The sequence below is a fragment of the Muntiacus reevesi genome, chromosome 1, assembly GCF_963930625.1.
Source record: "Muntiacus reevesi chromosome 1, mMunRee1.1, whole genome shotgun sequence".
In the NCBI taxonomy this organism is placed as follows: domain Eukaryota; kingdom Metazoa; phylum Chordata; class Mammalia; order Artiodactyla; family Cervidae; genus Muntiacus; species Muntiacus reevesi.
The window spans coordinates 83,553,814-83,575,329 of record NC_089249.1 but is presented as its reverse complement, the minus strand read 5'-3'; the positions used below and the strand labels follow the sequence as shown (position 1 = coordinate 83,575,329).

Here is a 21,516-nt window from a genome sequence, read left to right as displayed (position 1 = left end):
CTCAGCAAACCCAATCTCTGCCTGTGGCGCCCCCTTCTGGAGGCATGAGGAAGTGTCAGGGCTGTGGGAGCACAACTGGTTCCAGGCCTGTGGTTCCTGGCTCCTCTGCCCACCTGGGCCTAGGGGCACTAGCAGTGTTTGAGACAAAAGAAGCATAAGGAACAACGAAAAATGGACGAATCCAGACCTAGAAGGGAGGTAACTAAGATTACAAACTCCCCACGTATTCCATGTCTTTTGCACTTCTTCAAATGACGTGATGACTGTGTCTACCAACGTCCTCCTTTTAACCTGTACCCACACCCCCTTTTAACCTGTTAATCTATGACCACTCTATAGTCTGTTAAAATATGCATGAGCATTATGTAAAAACAAGGTTTTGTTATTTTCACCTTAATTAGAAATTCTCCAGGCAAAATTATACATTAATTAATTTAGTGTCAGTCTAGGCACTTAAAGATAGTGATAGATCTTAAAAATGCAACTTGAGCTGAATCATAATAGAGAAATGCATGCTGGATTAATATATTGAATGACACCTAAAGACATTCACCCCCAAACTGTAAGTGGGATAATGATAACAATCATTTCTAGAATTATAAAAGTAAATTTCTATTTAATAGCTATTAGATGGTATAGTTAACTTACTGAAACACATAATTTTAAATGTTATAAACTTAAATATGTATTGAAATGAAAGTTCTTTTATTGGATCAGTAGAACCAGAAAAAGGAGTTTAGGCAATTCACTGTCATGAGGATTTTGAAGAGAACATAAATCCAAGGCATGTATAAGCTAGTATACTCTGCAACCAATATTTTCTACATTATTAGAGAAATCTGAAAGACAGCAAAATAATTTTTAGACCAAAATTATTAAACCAGTGTGATGCATAAAAGGAGTCATCTCTAGAAATATAACATAAATATTTTCCATGCCATTATATGTCAATTTTTAGAAGTCTTACAAGTTTTTAAAAGTATTCAAGGTTTATCCTTATTGTCAACTTAATTTTTTTCCTTATACCTGGCACAGAGACCACTAATTAACTAGACCACTAACTTCTCTCCTTTTTAATTTTCCCGTGATTTAAATTTCAGCAAGGAAGTTCAGGGATCTATGAAGGAGAAGAGAGAGAAAAGAGTCAAAAATGTATTTGAAGAAATAACAACTGAAATTTTCCTGAATCTGAAGAAGAAAACAGATATCCAGGCACAGGAAGCACAGAGGTCCCAAATAAGATGAGCCCCAACAGACTAACACCAAGACATATCATAATTAAAACGGCAAAAGTGAAAGACAAAGACAGAAATCTAAAGGCAGCAAGAGGGAAAAAATGACTCATACACAAGGAAACCCCCATCAGTCAGTCTGTCAGTTCAACCACTCAGTCGTGTCCGACTCTGCGACCCCATGAACCGCAGCACGCCAGGCCTCCCTGTCCATCACCAGCTCCGGGAGTCAACCCAAACCCATGTCCATCGAGTCGGTGATGCCATCCAGCCATCTCATCCTCTGTCGTCCCCTTTTCCTCCTGCCCTCAATCTTTCCCAGCATCAGGGTCTTTTCCAGTGAGTCAGCTCTTCAGATCAGGTGGCCAAAGTATTGGAGTTTCAATTTCAGCATCAGTCCTTCCAATAAACACCCAGGACTGATTTCCTTTAGGATGGACTGGTTGGGAGCGCGGCGGCTGCGACGGCGCAGGAGCACTGCGGAGAGGAGCTACCCCGGGCTCGAGGAAACCCCCATACCAGCTGGTTTTTCTGCAGAAACTTTCCCCTCTCCTTGACTCATGTCCCACCAGCTCTCTTCACCCTCCCACCACAGGAAAAGATGCTTCCTTTTTGTGTCCTGTCAGAACCCTTTCTGCTCTCTGCAGGGCACAGAGACCCAGGCAAGAGCCAAGGGGGCAGATGCACTTCCCCATGGGTCTCTCCCAAGGAAGGTGGTTCTAGCGCTCAGGCTGACCCAAGACCCCACTGCCCACCAAGACGACCCAGAGGAGTCCCAGGGTGCTGCGGAGCAGGGGGTGGTGGGAGTGGTGGGGGATGGGGGGTGGGGGAGGGAGGGGTGACAGCCTAGCCATGTTCCTGCAAGCCCAGGGTGCACCTGCCCTGTACTTAGGGGAGAGGGTCATAAAACAGGGTCTGAAACTTCTCTACAGCCTGAAGAGAATGGGTTTCAGGTTCTTGAAGGGGCAAGGGGTCCTTTCCACCAGCACAAGGCCTTTCCCTGGCCTTGGAGGACAGGTCTTGCAGAAGCTGGTTTTGAGGGAGGTGACAAAGGATGCCGAGACTCCAAGGCAGCAATAGCTGCCCAACCAGTGATCTTGAGTTGAGACATCTGAAAGGTTACTCTCAAATGGTGGAGCAAGTCATGTATATAGAGTGAGAAAGCAAACACAGGAAAATGTTAACTTTGCATGTTGGAGTTCAGAATATGTGATGTTAGTATTTCAAGTTTTTTGTTATGTTTCAAGTATTTTATGTTTTTGTTTCTTATTGAGTTTTGGGAACTCAAGTTCCAGTTTCTCTTTGGATGAAAGCAAGAGATTAAATTTCTGAGATAGGGAGAATGAAGGTGAGTGGCTGCTCAACCCTGGCATCTCACCCCCTCCAGCCTGGGCAACACCAAGGAGCCTGGGGCAGGGCCTCACTGCTTCCTCTGACCTGGCTCTGCCTGGCTCCAGAAGCCTCTCCTGATAAGCCCGCAGGTACTGCCTCCTTTTTGTGCCTCGACAACTCAATTCATGAAGCCTGAAGTTCTTTATCTACCTATCTTTGGCTCCAGTCCCTGGAGAGTTGGGTTCTGTCTCTTTTGTTATGTCATGCAAAACAAAAAAGGAATATGGGAGATTGAGATAAGCCAATGTAAACTATAGCAAAGAATTTGATTTTATTTTAAATGCACTAAATTCATTCTCATCTCTCCCTAGAAGCCCCACTAATATTTAAAATATCTCACCCAGAAAACATGTCTATAACGGAACCATTTCATTAGTGGCAGCTAGTGACTCCTTGACAGCAGAATTTCACCTTTGAGAGTAGTTTCTGAGCACACTAAGACATGGGGCACATCCAGTGTTCCCAGTAGCCTGGCTCTAGGTTTGTTTGTGGATTCTCCTTCCCTTCTCCAGATCACATTGAGCAGGCGAGTCAGCAGTAAATCCTGCTGTATGACTGCAATAATCGCAGCTGGTCCTGGGATTAAAAGCAAACCTAAACTCAGTTCCTGTCAAGGTAGATGATAGACATTGCAGTTTGGATTGAAGGACTGCAGACATGATGTGGACTACTAGCCTGGCTGACAGATTGTATGTTTCCTTCAATATTCTGTAGCTTTGTTCTTGGACAGCTTGCTTCCCGACAGGATGCAGTAGGAAGCACAAATGGGATGTGCTGATCTTTTGCAAAAAAGGGTTTAGTTTGATCAGAATGTAGAACACTAAACAAGATAACTAGCCTATCCTCTTCAGAAATTCAAAGACATCAGAAATAAGAAAACCATACAAGTCAGGAGACAGTTCCAGGTCATAAAAACAACATTTAGAAACTTTAACTGGAACATGGGGAAATATCAGTACCACAACACACACAATTCTAAACCTCTCTCAGATATGCATAATATAGAGGCATATGTTAAATGTGTCTAATAGCTATATCCATACACATATAAGCATGTAGATATGACAGTTTTTAAACAATGGAAAAATTTATACCTCGAGCATATATGAGGTAATGTTATTGAAATAATGTTAATGTACTTAGATTTGATCATTGATTATGGTTGTATAGACAATGCCCTTAATATCAGGAAGTACATGCTGAAGTGTATAGCAGTGAAGCAGGCTTTTTGTCTGCATTTAATAAAGTGATATGAGTGTGTGTGTCAGCCCGACAGAGAAAAGGAGAAAATGCTGTATTTAGGTGAACAGAATAGAGATGTTTGTTGTATGATTCTTTTCAATTTTCTGTTGGTTTGAAAATTTTCAAGGTAAATAATTGTGGAGGGAGGGGTCAGAAATGATTATAAAACACAGGAAGCTGTGAAGAGCTGAGTCCTGGACTAAGCGTTGGCTCTCAGTGGGTTTCTCCCTTGCGGAAGGGTGTGACAGAGACCAATGCCACTTACTGGTACAAGAAAATGTCACTGGTGTATGGTACAAACCCATGTAAATGTCCTTTCGTGCCACCCAGGATTTACCCTCCTTAGAAAAATCAGCTTTCTAACCTGGGAATCGGGTAAGTTGGAGGCTATCTTACATGCTTTACAGCTTCTGAATGAGATGTCCTGATTTTATATTGAAAAGCAAAAGACAGAGGGTATGATGAATTTATTTTCAGAAAAAATCTCCCAATGAGTGGAGTAATTTGAAAGCCACCAGTTCCATCTAGGAGGCTTCCCTGGTGGTTCAGCAATGAAGACGCCACCTGCAGGAAACATGGGTTCAATCCCTGGGTTGGGAAGGTCCCCTGGAGGAGGGCGAGGCAACCAACTCTGCTATTCTTGCCGAATCAGATGCGACTGAAGTGACTCAGCCACAGTAATTCCATCTAGGTATGTTAGCTCTCTCTCTGTGGGTCCTAAATACAGACCTCTAGGATGGAAATTTGCTGAAGTCCAGCAGTGAACAGCAGACTCTCAGGATCCTTCTCCAGCAGAAATTCTATCACTGTGTCCTTGGGTCCCCCGTCAGGTGGATAGGTATGAGACTGCTGCTCTGCTTGCAGATGCGCAACCTGGGGGGCAGAAATTTTTGCCTGAGTACCTTGGTTCCCAGACAGTTGGACCCAGTGAATATTTCCATGTAATATGCAGTTCAGTTCAGTCGCTCAGTTGTGTCCAACTCTTTGCGACCCCACGAACCGCAGCACGCCAGGCTTCCCTGTCTATCACCACCTCCCGGAGTTCACCCAAACTCATGTCCATTGAGTCGGTGATGCCGTCCAACCACTTCATCCTCTGTCATCCCCTTCTCCTCCTGCCCTCAATCTTTCCCAGCATTAGGGTCTTTTCAAATGAGTCAGCTCTTCACATCAAGCGGCCAAAGTATTGGAATTTCAGCTTCATCAGTCCTTCCAGTGAACACCCAGAACTAGTCTCCTTTAGGATGGACTGGTTGCATCTCCTTGCAGTCCAAGGGACTCTCAAGAGTCTTCTCTAACACCACAGTTCAAAAGCATCAATTCTTCGCCACTCAGCCTTCCTTCTAGTCCAGCTCACATGTAATATTAGGTGCTCAATAACGTGTAATTTTGGAATGAAGTATGCATTCAGCCTTGGTTTCTGTCACTCTGGGGTATAAATGTAGTGGGCACATAAATGTTTGAGTTCTCTGCTTCAGGCTGAAGAAAGAAAGCTTTATAATTTTGATTTGTACAAAAAGATGATAGCCAACAGAATGCATATAAAATAAGCTTTATTGTAGGATCATTATAAACCCCCAAACTCCCAGGAAAAGGGACATGTACTGAAGAGCTGATGAATGGTCTGCAGTGACATTATTCTGACATATTCTTTATCCAAGTCCTTGCCATTTTCTTCCAGCAGCTGCTGACTCTAGTTATCCACAGGAGGGAGATGGGAGGGAAAAGGCTGAGATTTTTTTCGAGATTAGCTGTGAATCTAGGCATTGGTGTCCCTTGGGCAGTTATATTTGTGGGCTGAAGGACTGAGACTTTTACAAACTGGAGTAAAAATCTAAAGTAGTGTGAAATCTTGCTGTTCCTCTCAGATTTGGATTTTGCTTGTTTTATTGTTTTTCTCATCAATTGGGGGCTATGCTCTGTTGAAATAAGACAAACATTTTCACACAATTACAGCATTAGTTGTCACCTGAAACAGAAAACAGAACACAACAGAATACAAGTGAGGATTTTCTATCAGATTCTACTGACACCTGAGGTTGCAGTGAGAGCTAAGAGAGGAAAGATGCCATATGCCACCTGAATGTATTAGGAGGATAAACTGTGGCAGTCAGCTACAATCTGGAAAGAGAAAGCTGTGCTAGCAGATGAGAGGGGAAAGCCCTCTGAAATATACCATCTGCCCTGTTGTGTGGGACATAGGACTCCACCACCCCAAAACACTGATGGCCCTGCTCAAAACTGCTGCATGTGGTTTAGCCAGGTCCCTACCCCCACCCCCCACCACCCCCACTACCTCCACCTCCCCAGCGCTAACCACCCCCTCACCCCACTCAGCATCAGTTTACTCTCCATTCTACTCTTGTGGAGAAAAAAGGAAGACCTTTCACGCCTCTCAGGAGAGAGGTGCCTAGCTTCAAGCATGAACATTCAGAAACAATCTGTTCTAGGACTTCCCTAGTGGCGTAATAGATAAGAACCCGCCTGCCAGTGGACAGGACGTGGGTTCCATCCCTGGTCTGGGATCCATATGCCAGGAAGCAACTGCCCCGGGGCATCACAAGTACTGACCCATGCTCTAGAGCCCTCAAGCTGCAACTACTGAAGCCTGCACGCACTAGGGCCCTTGAGTCACAACTAATGAGCCCTCATGCTGCAGCTCCTGAGGCCCATGCGCCCTAGAGTCAGCAAGCCGCAACTACTGAGCCTGGGTGCTGCAACTACTGACGCCTGTGCTCCTAGAGCCTGTGCTCTGCAACAAGAGAAGCCACTGCAATGAAATGCCCGTGCACCACAATTAGAGAAAGCCGGCATGTAGCAACGCAGACACAGTGCAGCTATAAGTAAATAAAGTAGTGTGTACATGTTAAAAAAAAAAAAAAAAAGGCAGCCTGTTCTAGGAAAGAGAGGCTGTTTTAAATGGGAATCTGGCTCCTAAATCCATGTCTTATCCTTTTTAAATAGAAAGGTGCTGCTATTGTGAAACCAGGAGCGTCCTCAGACACTATCAGTGCCTTGTGATTTATAATAAGAAATACACACTTGGTCGTCATCCCTGTTTCTGGCATAGAACTCTGAAAACCCTTGCAATTTCCTAAGTGATGGAGGGATAAAGGTACTTGTGTTTGTATTAATAAAGCAACTTTTGGAAGCAAGTATTGCTGGGGGCTTCTTGCCAGGAAGGTCCAACTTGTGATGAGAGGGTTGGAACTGCCGGTCCCATCCCCTGACCTATGGATGGGGAAAGGGGCTGCAGACTGAGTTCAATCACTATGGCCAGTGGTTTCATCAATCAGGCCAGTGTGATGAGTTTCCATAAAGTTCAAAAGGTTTTCAGGATTATGAGAGCCTCTGGGTTGGTGACCACATGGAGGTACTAGGAGAGTACTAGGTACTAGGCTTTCTCTGAGAAGGCATGGAGGCTCCACACTTTCCCCCATGCCCTGCCCTGTGCACCTCTTCCATTTGCTGTTCCTGAGGTATATCCTCTTATAATAAACTGATAGTGTAGTAAGTACAATGTTTCTCTGAGTTCTGTAGGAACAACTCTAGGAAATTAATTGAACCTGAGAAGGGGATGGTGATATCCTGATTTCTAGCCAGTCAGTCAGGAGTTCAGGTAACAATCTGGGCTTTCAACTGCCCTCAGAAATGGACAAGGTGTGGAGGCGTGGAATAATCTTGTATGACTGAACACTTAACCTTAACCTATGGGATGGGAAATCTCCCTTACCATGTCGGAACTGGTCCCAGAATCTAAATATATTCAAGTATACTTCCTTTGCCCCTGAGGAAACAGTTGGTCAAGAGGTTAACTAACTAAAGCTACATGACCTATAAGTTGAGAAAGCTAAGACTGGAATTCAGGCTTAAATAATAGGGTGAATTTTGTAACTAAATGGTGGGTTTCCTAGAGCCATTCCTAGAACCTGGAGTCTGGGGACCTGTAGAGGGAACATCTTTCTAGATAGAGAAAACTATGAGAGTTATGGATTGTGTAATAGTGTTGTTCTCCACATCTTTTGTTTTGATAGCCAGATGTGGCAAGAGAAGAGAGCGATTTGAGGGTGGTCTCTCCCTGTGGGTTTTGACCGCTTATGTCTGGAATATGACTCAGGTGACGTGGAAGGCTTTGATTTTCTCCCCTGATATCTGTGTTTTCATTGTACAGCTGGGCAGTGGATTCCAAGATCTGCCTGTAGAAGTGAGAAGTGCATCCTGTTCCAGGAAATAATTAGTTTGGTTGAGTTACACACATTTGCTTCCAAGGATGCTCTCTGCAGTTCCTTGTCCTATGCTTCTGCCTCAGCCCAGAACAAAACCAGGACTCAAGGGTGGGGACTTGAGTGTGATAGGGCAGAAGCTTAACTTTCACCACCCGATAGTCTGTACTAAGATGGAACTTCATGGGGAGAGAAGCCACCTGAGGGGGGATGGACACTGGTGCTTAAACTCAGGAGCCGTGAGTTCATGAGGAACGTGTGTCGTCTCCTGCATTGCTGAGGAACCATGATAAGTGGACCCCAAATATGGGCAAGGCTGATGATATTCTTGGAAAGCTAGAAAAGCCTAAAGGGCACCATTCAGAAACTGTAATTAGCTAGAACATTTCAGGAAAGCTAAGATGCTTCATCTTAAATAATGAAGTTTATTATGTACATGTGCTGAGGCATGGCAGAGAGTTTCTCATGATCCCTTCTCTCTCTGCACTCTGGTTTGCCCGGGGTTCCTCAGCTTGCATATGCCAGTGGGAGCCAGACAAAGGGAGGTGAGGTGTAGACCAGGGAGAATACAAATGAACAGATACACCAGTGACATAAAACTTGGTCCCAGAACTGAATTCAGCCTAATCACTTTTTCAAGGTTAGTTCTTAGGATGTGCCTGCAGAGATTATCTCAATCAGCCTAGACAGAGATGGTGAGCAGGTAGAAGCTATCAGAGTTTTATTATTCAGTCTTCTTGTTGTTGGGGATTAGGCTCTCTGCATTGGGAATACTCACTGGCTCAGTCTACATCAGAGCTGGTCCTGCTCATCACACACAGACGCAATGCTGCTGGGAGACTGGTGGGAGTCATGGCGACTGGAATGCATCAGATACTTTTCATCTAGTGAGTCCTCCAGGACTTCATTCACTTCTTCCTCCTGGAGCCCCGTGCTGAGCCTGAGTGGGGGATGGAGAAGGAGGCAGACAAGACAGGGGATGAAAAGAAGGCAACCAGCTTCAACCTGACAGCTGGTGTTCATCTGAAGCTCATGGAAGGGACACCAGAAACCAAAAGGCCTATCCTCTCAGAGAGAAAAAACATAACAATCCATTTCTAACTGGGGTTTCAGTGTGCATAGAATGGGGGTAGGAGAGAGAGCAGCATGTGTTTAGTGCACTGACCTCTAAATGTGCGTGAGGAAGTAGACACAACGACTTCTCTAAAATATACTCTGAGACACAGGACACACAGACTCCTATAATACAGACATTAAAATGCTATGGACAAACTTTATGTAAGACTATGGGAAGGGGTCCATTGAAGACTATCTCCAGAGGGAATGTAATTTCCTAGGGCTCTTATAGCTTTTATATGTCTCTCTCCATATATATGAATGTATATTTATATATATGACATGATTGGCTTTATTTTTCAAGATATTTCTGGCTATGAAACATTGGCCAACATATCTCAGGGCAACTGAGCAGAAAAAGGCATTTCACTTCATTTTTTAATCATACAGGTTTTCAGAAAATAGAGACCAGGTTTCTCTGGCTGGTTTACCTTTAGGTCAAAATGCCTCAGTTAACTAAACTTGAAGAATTACTAAGAAATGGCAACTAATACACGAACTTTAATAAGAACAGATAATGTGGGTTAAAGGACACATCATTGTATGATGAATGAATGAAATAGGAACAATCAGCAGCTTCTGGATTCTCCTGGATCTGGGGCCTTTGACCTCTGGGTCTCTTGCTTCTGGACTCCTCTCTAGGTTTCACCACTCCATGATCAGCCCTTTCATCACTCAGAGTTACCTGGCTGCCCGTGACTCCTGTCCCTCTTCATCCTTCCTATCATGGTGATTATCTATGAACCAAAAATAGAAAGAGTTAGGGGGAAATTGAGCAGATCCCATCTCATGCTTGCAAATACAAGGGACTATCTGACCAGAGACACAATACTCTATATGTTTGTTCAGAATGCTCTGGGAAAATTGTTCCAAGAGGGCTAAAGTTGTGTCTTTGGAGGAGCAGCCTGGCAGGCTTTCCTGATCAACAGTGAACAATATATTGCTGGTTGGCTGAATCGTCACCAGGACGTCTGCTATTGAGTCAAAGCAAAAAGTTCACAATGTCCTGTTCTCCAGTACACGGGATACTTGCCTGGCTGGCTTCTGCACTCCTTCAGCTCTAACCTTCATTTCCCCCACAAACTTGGTGGATGGACCATGGCTGTGAGTCCCAATACTGCTCTCACACAGATATTCCAGAAGCCACAGAGGAGCAAATACAACAGGAGAAACCCCCTGTTCTATCTAAAGGACTGGACGGGGGGACCTCTGCTGATGAGTGTAAGGAGACTCTTCCCCATTTCTTTTTTTTTTTTTTCCTCTCCTGACCTGCCGGGAGCCATTATGGGAGGTCCCGCCTGTGACAAGGTCATGAAGGAAATAACCGGGCAGGCAAGGCCGTCCGGGATCCCATCCATGACGAGGTCATGAGGAAAATACCTGACAGGCAAGGCCGTCTGGGATAAGGGACCCTCCAGGTTGGCCTCGGCCTCTACCCCACCCTGTATCCTCCCCCCTTTTCTGCTGTTGTTCTTGTTTGCCCTGTTGCAGATTCTTGTGTTGCCTGCCGAGAGTTCTCCTGCTCCTCTTTCATTGAATGAGGACCAACTTAAACCATAATTAATAAATGTCCTAGATGCTGGTACCCTATGAAAGGGCCAGGGATGACGGAAATGCTTCAATTCAAACCCTTTTGCTGGCATTCTGGCTTGTTTGATAAATGTGTGCTCTCATTGCAAAAAATGCTCATAATTGTTCTAAACATCCTAAGCACAGTAAGCTAACAAAAGAAACTATTAAGCATAGGTCCCTCTGCGGGGTGAGAAAAGCCCCACAAATACTATAGCCACAAACGTGCCTAATAGAAAATAATTTAGATAGAGATTAGCTGGTGACTTCTTGCAGGTAATTAACTTTTAGACTAAGAGCCTGTTTTGTGCCATATCTGCTGCTTTTGCAATCCTTTGCATTTCTGTTCTGTAAAAATGTAATCCTCTCTAGTTCCCATGGAGATGACACCTAATAGAAAGAAAATAGATTAGCCACAAAAAAGACAGGGTCGGCTACTGAAGTTGCTTAAAGTTGCACCAGGTGCAAGCCATAAATTGTCAACAGGCCTGAAAGCCAAAAGATATTATACATAGAGATTAACCATAAAAAAGGCCCTAAAAGGCACAGAGCCCTTTGAGGGGGAGGAAGCCCTATTAGAGAACACAAAAAATATTGTTTTTAAAATGGTTATTGGATCAACGTTTGATTGATGTTAATGTGCTGAGGTTGTGCAGTGGAAACTATTGTTAATATAGTTGGAGATCTAGAAAAATAAGAGTTTAGCCCTAGTGTAAAAACAATAAGATAACTGTTAATTTTAACCAGGAGTGCTAAACAGGGGCTCCCTCACCAGAGCCACAGAGTCATTGTGTGTTAAATTTTTAGATAAATTTAGCTGAAAGCTTCTGCAAAAAGACTGACTTTTATGTTAACAGGATTGTATTTCTATTATGTTGCAACCTGCTGTACCATGAGACTGCCACTTTTCTGTTTTCTGCTAACCTCAAGACCAGAAGATAATGTACAAAAAATCTATGGGAAAAGACTCTCATAAACAAAAATATACAGAGCACATCTGGTTTCATAAAGGGCAAGCTGATGTAATGTTAAACTAAGTCTGTATGCTTATCTGCCCCTTAGAAATGTACCAACTTAGGGTATAAAAGCGATGGTGAAAAATAAAGCAACTGCCAGACTCTGCTGCATATCCTGGTCTGGTCTCTCTCTCTCTCTCTCTCTCTCTGTCTTTCTCTCTCTCCCTCGCAGACTTGGCCCTATCAAGGCTGGTCTTACGTGTCTTCTCTCGCTGACCCCGTTCATCCTGAGGGTTCCCCTAGATTCTGCTGGGGCTGGACCCTGGCATTGACCCTGACCAGAGACCAGCCCATTTGCAGAACTGTGCTGTTGGGGCCACTGAGCAGGGATGTTAACCACAAATGAGAACCTACCACTCTAGTCAAAAAGGGACTAATTGTCCAAAAAGTGTGAAGAGTGTCCCCTCCTCTTTTTTCTGTCTCAATTTTCTTGCCTCTTTGATCTTAGAGTAGCCCCCTGCAGTTTTGCAGGACAGTGTGACAGGAGAAATGACTGGGAGAACCCAATCTTTCTGAACAGAGGGATGTATGTGGAAGAGGCCCCGAGGGAACTGGGAAGTAGAGAAGAAATGCCAGAGAGAGGAGAGGCTGGAAAATGATCTACAGACTGTCAAAAATATTAGGGATCATCCCCAAACTGAGCTTGTGTGGAACAGAGACAAGGAATCATGGGAAAGGATTAGAGAACTGAATTACCATATAAACCATCAGCTAGTCCAGACTAAACCTAGTGGCATACTTGCTGAACTGACCCAAACAACACATCAAAGGCCCTGAACACTAAACTGATGTTGCAACTGCTACCCATAGAATGTAAGACAGAACTTACAGTCTAAACCTAGGAGTGGTTGATTGCCTGCTAAAAAATAATCCAGAGGACTTTAACAGGACCCAATGTCTCACAATATAATATTCAAAATGTCCAGAGTAGAATCTAAAAGGACACAACATTAAAAAAAAAAAAAATATATATATATATATATATATATATATAATCATTTGAACAAAAAGGCATTTGACAAAACAATGTCAATTCAAAATAAGGAACTTCCTTGAATAAGTTGGAAGTTTTGTTTAGCTGTACCACGGCCTGCTCATATATGTGTTAAGAGACAAAATTTCTTCTCTATTGTCAGCAGTCACCATCATTAAACAATAAAAAAAGGTTTGCTTGTTCATGGAAATATGAATAAATAAAACAAAGACTAGCTCAACCTGATGAAAGACACTATGATCATTAATTACAATACACAATATTATGAAAAATATCAATTCTCTTAAACTTATCACAGATTTAATGCAATGCCACTCAAAATCCCAACAGGATTTTTTTTACAGATAGTGACTGTAAAATCTATATGGAAAGGCCAAGGATCGTGTTTTAGGCACAGAGTTCTTTAGGCACAGATAAAACTAAATAGACAATGATGATCCAATAAGTTGGACCTCACCAATATTAAGAAATTCTTCACTCTGAAAGAAAGTTAAGAGAATGAAAAGATAAGCCACAAACTGGGAGAAAATACTGACAAGTCAAATATCTGATAAAGGACTTGTATCCAGAAATATAAAGAACTTTCAAGACCCAATAATATGAAAAACTACTTTAAAATGAACAATATAGTGGACACTCACTTTCCCAAAGATATATGGATGATCAGTAGATATATGAAAAGATCTTCAAAACCATTAGTCAATAGGAAAAAGCAAATTAAAAATCACAATGATAAGCAACGACACACCTATTAAAAGACAAAAAGCCCCAAAACAACAACCTGATAATGTCAAGAGCTGGTATTGGGGAACAACTGCAATCTAACTCAATGCTCAGGGGAATGTGAAATGGTTTTATCACACTGGAAAACAGTTTGGTAGTTTCTTATAAGTTAAATGTACAATCTTATAATGTATAATTTAAGGACACGTACACTCTTTAAGCTTCCCTGTGGCTCAGATAGTAAATAATCTGCCTACAATACGGGACATGGGTTTGATCCCTGGGTTGGGAAGATCCCCTGGAGAAGGAAATGACAACCCATTCCAATATTCTTGCCTAGAGCATTCCATGGACAGAGGAACCTGGCAGGCTATACAGTCCATGGACTCACAGAGAGTCAGATATGACTGAGTGACTAACACACACACACACACACACACACACACACAAACATTCACCATGTGACTCAACAATCCTACTCCAAGATATTTATCCAAGCCAAGTGAAGTGAAAACGTATTTTCACACAAAAATCTGTATGTGAATCTTAACAAGTATGAATCATAATCACCCCAAACTGAAAACAATCTAAATGTCCTTCAGTGGATGACTGGATAAACAAAAAGTGGCACATCTCTATAATGAAATAGTACTCATCAATAAAAAGGAACAAGCTACTGATACGTTCTGGAGATTTAAAAAATCTAAAGGGACAAAAAACAGATCCAGTGGTGGCAGGGACTTGATGTGGAGGAAATGGTTGACTACAAAGAGGTACAAGGGAACTTTCACAAATGATGGAACTGTTCTGTATCTTGATTGTGGTGGTACTTTTATTTAACACTGTATGCATTTTTCAAAACTCACAGAACTAATTCTACAGTGGGTCAGTTTAATGCATATCAAGTATCTTAAAAACCAAAAATGATTGGATGGCTGCTACCTCCTGCTCCAAAATCTATGATGATGAAAGCAGTTTTAACAATGTGGTCTCCAGCCCCATATATTCTCCACTGTACTCTCGAGTACCATTGTCATGGTCCCCAGAATACAGGGTGGGAAGCAGGTGTGCTGTAAACACCTGACAGTCCTCTTCTTTTAAAATTGTACCCCAAGGGCTGATATCAGGCTACTGATTCTGAAGGCATCCACTTCAAAGACAGCTATCTTGAAGGAACACATGGGCACCTTCAGGGCCAGATGAAGAGGCAAGGTGCTCCACGTCTGAAGTTTCTCTTGTTTTAGAGATCCTTGGTTGATTTAGATCATTGATGTCTGACCCGTTGTTTTTCTTTCCTGCACTTTAATCACCAGTAAAGACTGAACCTACGAAATCCTAGGCACTCCACCCTCGATCCAAATCAGGCAGAACCACAGCCCTGTGCTGTCTCCCTCTTTTTACAGGTAACCAGACCCTAACCTCACTGGGTAGCCCTGCGTGAGCTGTGTGCCCTCTGGGAAATGTGAGTGATATACCTCATGTATTTCAAAGTTCCCTGATGGTTGTAGCTGAGGTATATCTTGCAATCATAAGAACCACAAGGGTCAGTCCAGTGACAACACTGGCTCCTCTTTGGAATATGTCTGTGGAGGCTCGCCTTGGGCCCAGGGTTGGACGCCCAGGTATTTCTAGCTGATAGCTTCACTCTGGAGTGGGTTGCCACTTCCTTCTCCAGGGGAGCCTCCTGACCCAGGGAGCGAACCCACCTCTGTATCTCCTGCATTGGCAGGCAGGTTCTTTACCAGCTGAGCCACCAGGGAAGCTGTCCTGTAGCTGAGAACACCACAGAACCGCAGGACACATGGCTACAACGTCACTGAAGGAGTTGTGAAGGTGTGGAGTCTCATGTGAGGTTAGGATCTCTGGAGGAGCTAAGTGTTCTCAGAGACTATATGATAACTTACCAGTCGAGAGTTTGCTGGCAAGTCTCTCTGCCAGCTGGCTTCCTTGGGCCAGGAGCTCACAGTATCTCTGTCTCTGGTAGTAGGTCATGTCAGTGCTCTTGAGGAAACGCTCAAAAGTCTTAATTGTGTTCTTTGCATGCTGTGTGAATAGATGACAGACACCTTTCCCTTCCTGTATCTTTTGCCGTAAGCAGGTCAGTTCTTGGGCCTGAGCCTCAATCAGGGGATCATATCTCCTAAAGTGGCAAAGAAAAGTAAAATGTAAAAAAAAAAAAAAGTAAAGTAAAATGTAAAAGTGAATGGCATGAATGATAAGTTGTGGAAATTTCAGCAGAGGTGTGTCTTCGATTACTTGTAAGGAATTTCCCAAGTTGAATACTTGCACAGGTTGTGTGACTTGCCTGTAACAGAAGGAATGGGGAAATAGTATTGGGTTTGTTTCCTTCTTTTTCATTAACCTCACTTAAAAGAAAAAAAAAAAGCCCCTTCAGTCCCTCACTTCAGTCCACATCCATTTTAATGTCATATGCGTCATCAAGCATTATACAGAAAGTGTGGCCAGTTGGGGGTGGGGAAGCCAGGGACAGAAGTGGTGGACAGGTACATCTGGTGTTAACTGAAAGGATGAAAAGAAAAATCAGTGAGAGGGTTAAGATGAAGAGCATTCATCTGAATGACATGAAAATAAGCTATTATAACAGGTAAGGAGGCACTCAAGAGTAATTAAAATTATGAGTAACAATTACATGACTCTGTCTGGGATTTCACAGTTTTCTAATTTCGTACAAATACTTTTTATAGATTCCCTACTAGAATGTGAGCTCTGTGAGGCTAGAGACAGTCCATATGACAGCTTACAGTGCATAGTAGAGCACACATACCTCAGTAGACAATCAGTTAATACTTAAAACCACATAACCCTAATGCTAGATATTAATAGTCATCTACCCCATCTGATGCTTGAATCTCCTCAACACTAAGTAATCATCCATAAATTGTCTTTCAGAACTCTATTCCTCAGAGTTCCTATAAAGTGTCAGAAGAGTGGAAGGCAGAGATCACGAAGAAACAGGGTCTCCAGACCTAGGCCTCCTTCAGTCAAGCATCTCCGCTTTAGTGGCTCTTACACATCTGAGCTTCTCAGGTTTCATTTTAACCAAGGTTGAGAAGATGTCTTCAATGCCACAATCTACCCTATCTATGAAAGTCTCTAAGGATAGGCAATACTGGGCCTTGCAAATTAATAATTCATTTTCCAGGCAATGACTGCTCAATTAGCTGTCTACCCAATGGCCCTACAAGCTAACACTCCAGATAGTCTGATACTTTTAGAAATCAATCAATCAATCAAAGGTGGGGAAGAGAAACATTACTATCATAAAAGGTACTTGGGGACATTAGAAATTAGGAGTGTCCCTTCCCAGCCACGGCGAAGCCCCAGCCTTAAGGGCAGAGGTCCTCCTGGGCCCCAGGCTGCCACCTGCCAAGGACCTAATCTCACAGAGGCCCAGGCCTGAGGCAGCATAACCTGGGGCAGCCATCATCAAGAAACCCCTCTCACAGGCCAGGGATCTTTTGCCACCATGGATTCCTCCAGTCAGGACTGTATAACTAAAACAGTTACAGGTTTTTTAGCTTACTTCCCCAATGTGACTTGCAGTTTTGTGTCAGCACTTTGTTCTCATGTATGCTCTACATTAAAAACCAAATCTAATATTTAAAAAAAGATGATAAGTACTAGGCCTATGAAAAGCAAGAACAGGTATAATAATTATGGCTAATATTGTTGAAAGCTCCACATGTGTGTGAAATGGTTATAACGGCTGGTCATCATGCATTTAATCTCCATAACCCTCTGAGGCAGACACTGTCAGTATTTTCATTTCACAGATGAGGTCGCTGAGATTCATGGAAAATTGAGTTCATTTGCCCATTGCTAATTCACAAGCCACATTGCCAGAATTCCAATACGAGCATGTGAGCTCATGTTATTCATATATTGCTTCAGGGAGAATCCAGAGAGTCCTCCATTAGTTCCCACAGCCCCACAAGCTGTCTTTGTCTAGTTCTGTGCCTGTGTGTACATTTCTGCCCTTCTCCCTGCACAAGTTTTCTCTTTATTCTACTGTCCTGGGCTTCCCCACTTTCCACACTTTCCACACAGCTTCCTCCTTACCCAAGTCGTGTAGCCAGTCTCCTCTTCTCCGCCAGCTTCCCCATCTCAAAGGGCATTTCCTCCTCCAGCACGGATTCAATGAGGTCCTTGTACTCTTCACACTCTGGGAAAACAGAGACACTGTCTCAGGGGAAGCTGGCCCTGCTGCTGTGGTCCAGCCTTCAAGGGAGGAGGAGGGCCCACCCGAGGACAGATGTCACCTGGGTACCAGGCTCCACACAAGGAATCCCACATCTGATTCCTCAGCTTTCCCAGCTACTAGCATTTGACTCCCCCCAAGTTGGAGCTGAGGAGACAGAACCTCATAGAGAGTAAAATAACTCAAAATGATTCAACTGGAATGAAGCAAAGTCAGAATTCACGTACTCTTGAGTTGTGACTCCAAATCTTGGGCCACTTTACCAAAGCACACAGCCTCTTAAGGGAAAAATATGAACCTGGGCACAGAGGAGGAATTCCCTGTGTGTTTGGGAATCCTCCAAGGACTGTACGGCTGACAGTCCTCCCATGGTGAGAGTTTCGATAATCCCTCAGTATTTCCAAGATTTTAAAGTTTATCTAGATACAACTGTGTAAAAATCACACGAAGGGGAAGTAACCCGAAAGACATGCTCAATGCTAACAGGCGCTGCGTTAGGTTGGTGGGAAAACTAATACACAGTGTTTGTCAAGGAAATGGCAACCCACTCCAGTGTTCTTGTCTGGAGAATCCCAGGGACAGAGGAGCCTGGTGGGCTGCCGTCTATGGGGTCGCACAGAGTCGGACACAACTGAAGTGACTTAGAAGCAGCAGCCAGGGCCTTGTTCTAACAGACTTTTGAGAATTATCATCCTGAAATCATCACCTCTCTCTGAGGAGGTAGATACTCTTCCTGTTATCATTACTGATGAGGAAACTGAGACATGGAGAAGATGAACAACGTGGGTTTGAAACCAGGAAGTCTGGCCCCAGGGTACACATTCTTAATTACTACAGTGTTACCTATACATGAAGATGTTGGGTGACATCTTTCTTCTTCTCCAGTTTTTAAAAAAGCTGTATTACGATCATAATAAATGATGTAAAAACAAACAAACAAACACTTACATTCCCATACCTGAAAGCTCTTTTCACTTCTTTGATAACTAGGCTTTAATTTTAACTTTTTGATCCATGTCAATAAGTTGGATAGCAAATTTTATCCCCCATTGGTTTATTGAAAACTAATGGTAGAAATTTGAAAGTGAACTCCACTTCTGCATCAGTAAGAATTCTGCCCTTTTCTTCCTGTCCCCCTCGGTTCTCATTCCCATGTTCCTCAGGCACTACAGCTCCTCCCCTCCCCTTGCTGTGTGCCATTGATGTTCTCATTTCCAGATCTCTGTGGCTCAGTTGGGAATAGACAGCTTTAAGGACCTTTAAGGTAGGCAGGGTGTCCTGTCACTTCTTTCTTCCCTAGTGCAGCTTAGCACAGTGCTTTGCAAATGGGTGCTCACAAAAAGTTTGAATTAAACCCTGAGATGTTTAAGCCAACAAGGGTATTATATGTTTATAAAATCTAATGTATATTCCTGAGACAGAAAAAAAGTCTAGTGTCTGAATGAGATCTTAGCCTCTATTCCTCCCTATACTCTCACTACAAACTTTACCCCTTTGTTCGTCAGTGTCTTCATGCTCTGAGAAGGGAGGGTTAACTACCTGCTTCCACCTCTCTGGGAGTGTAGTAAGGATGCAATTTGTTTTGATGAAGGAGGGAAAAGAATACAGTTTGAGGGTGTTTTGTTTCTTAGAGGGAAGACAATCATTTATCACTATGGTGACTGTGACCCCGAGGACTTACTGTATTTCTGCAGCTGGTTGGCCAGGCAGTAAACAGTAGCTTGGGACATGAGCAGTTTCTCTGTGAGGTCTCGAAAGTCCTGTTTGCTTTTTTCCAGCTGGGAGTGCAAGTACTGGTTGGTTTCCAAGATGCCCATTTCTGTCCTCAAACCAGAGAAAATGGTGTGAGATACTGCCATGCTGAAGCTTAGGGTAGAAGAAGCAGAGCCAGAAACTGGGGAAAAGAAACCCCAAGAAATAAGCAATTAGAGACAAGTGAATGGATTGTGGTCATGCATGTACAGCCTGGTAAATTACTAAAATCATTAAAGTATACAATTATAATGACTGGGTGACTATTACAGTATGTAACTTTTGCTTTAATGAGATTTCATTCAGTGGAAAAGAATGTATTAAACGTTTTTAAAATAAAGATGCGATTTATTACTTACTTGGGGGCCTAATTTGTCAGCATTCCTCAACTCTGAGAATCCTTAACTGTAAAAATGAGGCACAAGAAGCCAAAGCTCAGAGGTCAGGCTCTGACAAGAGTGCCAGAGAGAGGACCCAGCGTGCCAGGTAACCATGTGGAGTTGCAATAACAGAACTGGAAGGTGGGGGGTGTCATGGAATCTTGGGAGCTCCTGTATTCTAGTTGACTAGGCCAAACTGATACTCAAGGCCACCTGGTCTGTTCTGAAGGACACCACTGACGGGGACATTCCCTCGGTGGCCATTGTTTGTGAACCCTAGTACTGATACTGCAGATCTATCTCTTTCTAAACTTTAAAGCTATTTTGTACTTCTATTCCTGCAAGCATAGAAAACATCAAGGATCAATATTTTCCCAAATTCTTTCATTGTCAAAAGGACTGTCATGAAGTCACTTTTCCATCAGAAAAATTCAAAACTTTTAGACAGTCTTGATGTTGTTTGTTTCTCTCATTTCTTCCACACCATTTTAATATTGTGGGGAAAAAAATCCTGAATTTAATACTGTACTTGGTATGTGAGTAACTGATAAGGATTACTGACTAGATTATGTTTTAATTACCTTCTTGGTGGAGACCAATATTATGGTAGCTTCTTTTCCCTCACTAGGGAAGCACGTGGGCTTCTCATTAAACTTGAAATCAGGTTTGAGCTCCCTGCCTCCAGTCCCATCTTCCTCTTCCTCTGTGGGTTGCTCTGTGTTTTAAACTACATATAAGATTTTGTGCTTGTCCCTTGTGAATATCATCCTAGCACCACAAGGTTTCTTTCCAACTTGTTAAAGTCACTGAAATAGGTTTTCTTTTTTTTTTTTTAAGTATTTATTTATTTTGAATTTTTAAAATTTATTTATTTTAAATGAAAGAAAGGTGAATATTTTTAACGATAAAAGGTACACGATTCACAAAGAAGACAGATATCATAAACCATTAGACATCTTAACAACAAAGAAACAAAGATACATAAGGCAAAAATCAAAAGAAACATGAAAGAAAAGAAAAAATAAATAATCATAGTGAAACATTAACATTTCTCTGAGAATATTTTATCAAGTACAGAAAAAAGAATAGGAGCAACTTGAATGGTGTCAATAGTTTAAATATAATAGATTTATATTTAATTAATTTATATTAATCATATCCTACACAAATATATTCAAAATTTTGTATCTCATACACTGTTATTAGATATCCATAAGACATAGAAAAACTAGCAAAAAGACAAACATTATTAAATTTTCAAAAAGTAGAATTCTTTTTTGTGTGTGTGCTTCAGTTACACATATACACATATATTATTTTTGAAATTATTTTCCATTAAAGGTTATTACAAGATATTGACTATAGGTCCCTGTGTGTGTGTCTGCGCTCAGTCGCTCAGTCACTCAGTCACGTCCGACTCTTTGTGACCTGTGGACTGTTGCCCGCCAGACTCCTCCGTCCATGGGGATTCGCCAGGCAAGAATACTGGAGTGGGTTGCATGCCCTCCTCCGGGGGATAGTCCCAAACCAGGGATTGAAACCGGGTGTCCTGCACTGCAGGCGGATTCTTACCGTCTGAGCCCCTAGGGAAGCCCACTCTGGTGGAAACCGCCTGGTGGACACAGGAAACCGAAGCACAACCTCGGCCCCGGAGGCCT

General features: G+C 42.8%; 1 protein-coding gene across 1 annotated transcript; it reads right to left on the bottom strand.

Moving 5' to 3' along the window:
- Positions 1 to 8,881: 8,881 nt before the first annotated feature.
- On the bottom strand, positions 8,882 to 19,585 carry LOC136162479 (neuroblastoma breakpoint family member 6-like protein). The gene is made up of 5 exons (XM_065927062.1): positions 19,408 to 19,585; positions 17,588 to 17,690; positions 15,412 to 15,647; positions 9,891 to 9,942; positions 8,882 to 9,029 (listed from the first exon to the last, which is right to left on the bottom strand). The coding sequence occupies exons 1-5, from the start codon at positions 19,583 to 19,585 to the stop codon at positions 8,882 to 8,884; spliced, it is 717 nt and encodes a 238-aa protein (XP_065783134.1).
- Positions 19,586 to 21,516: the final 1,931 nt, after the last annotated feature.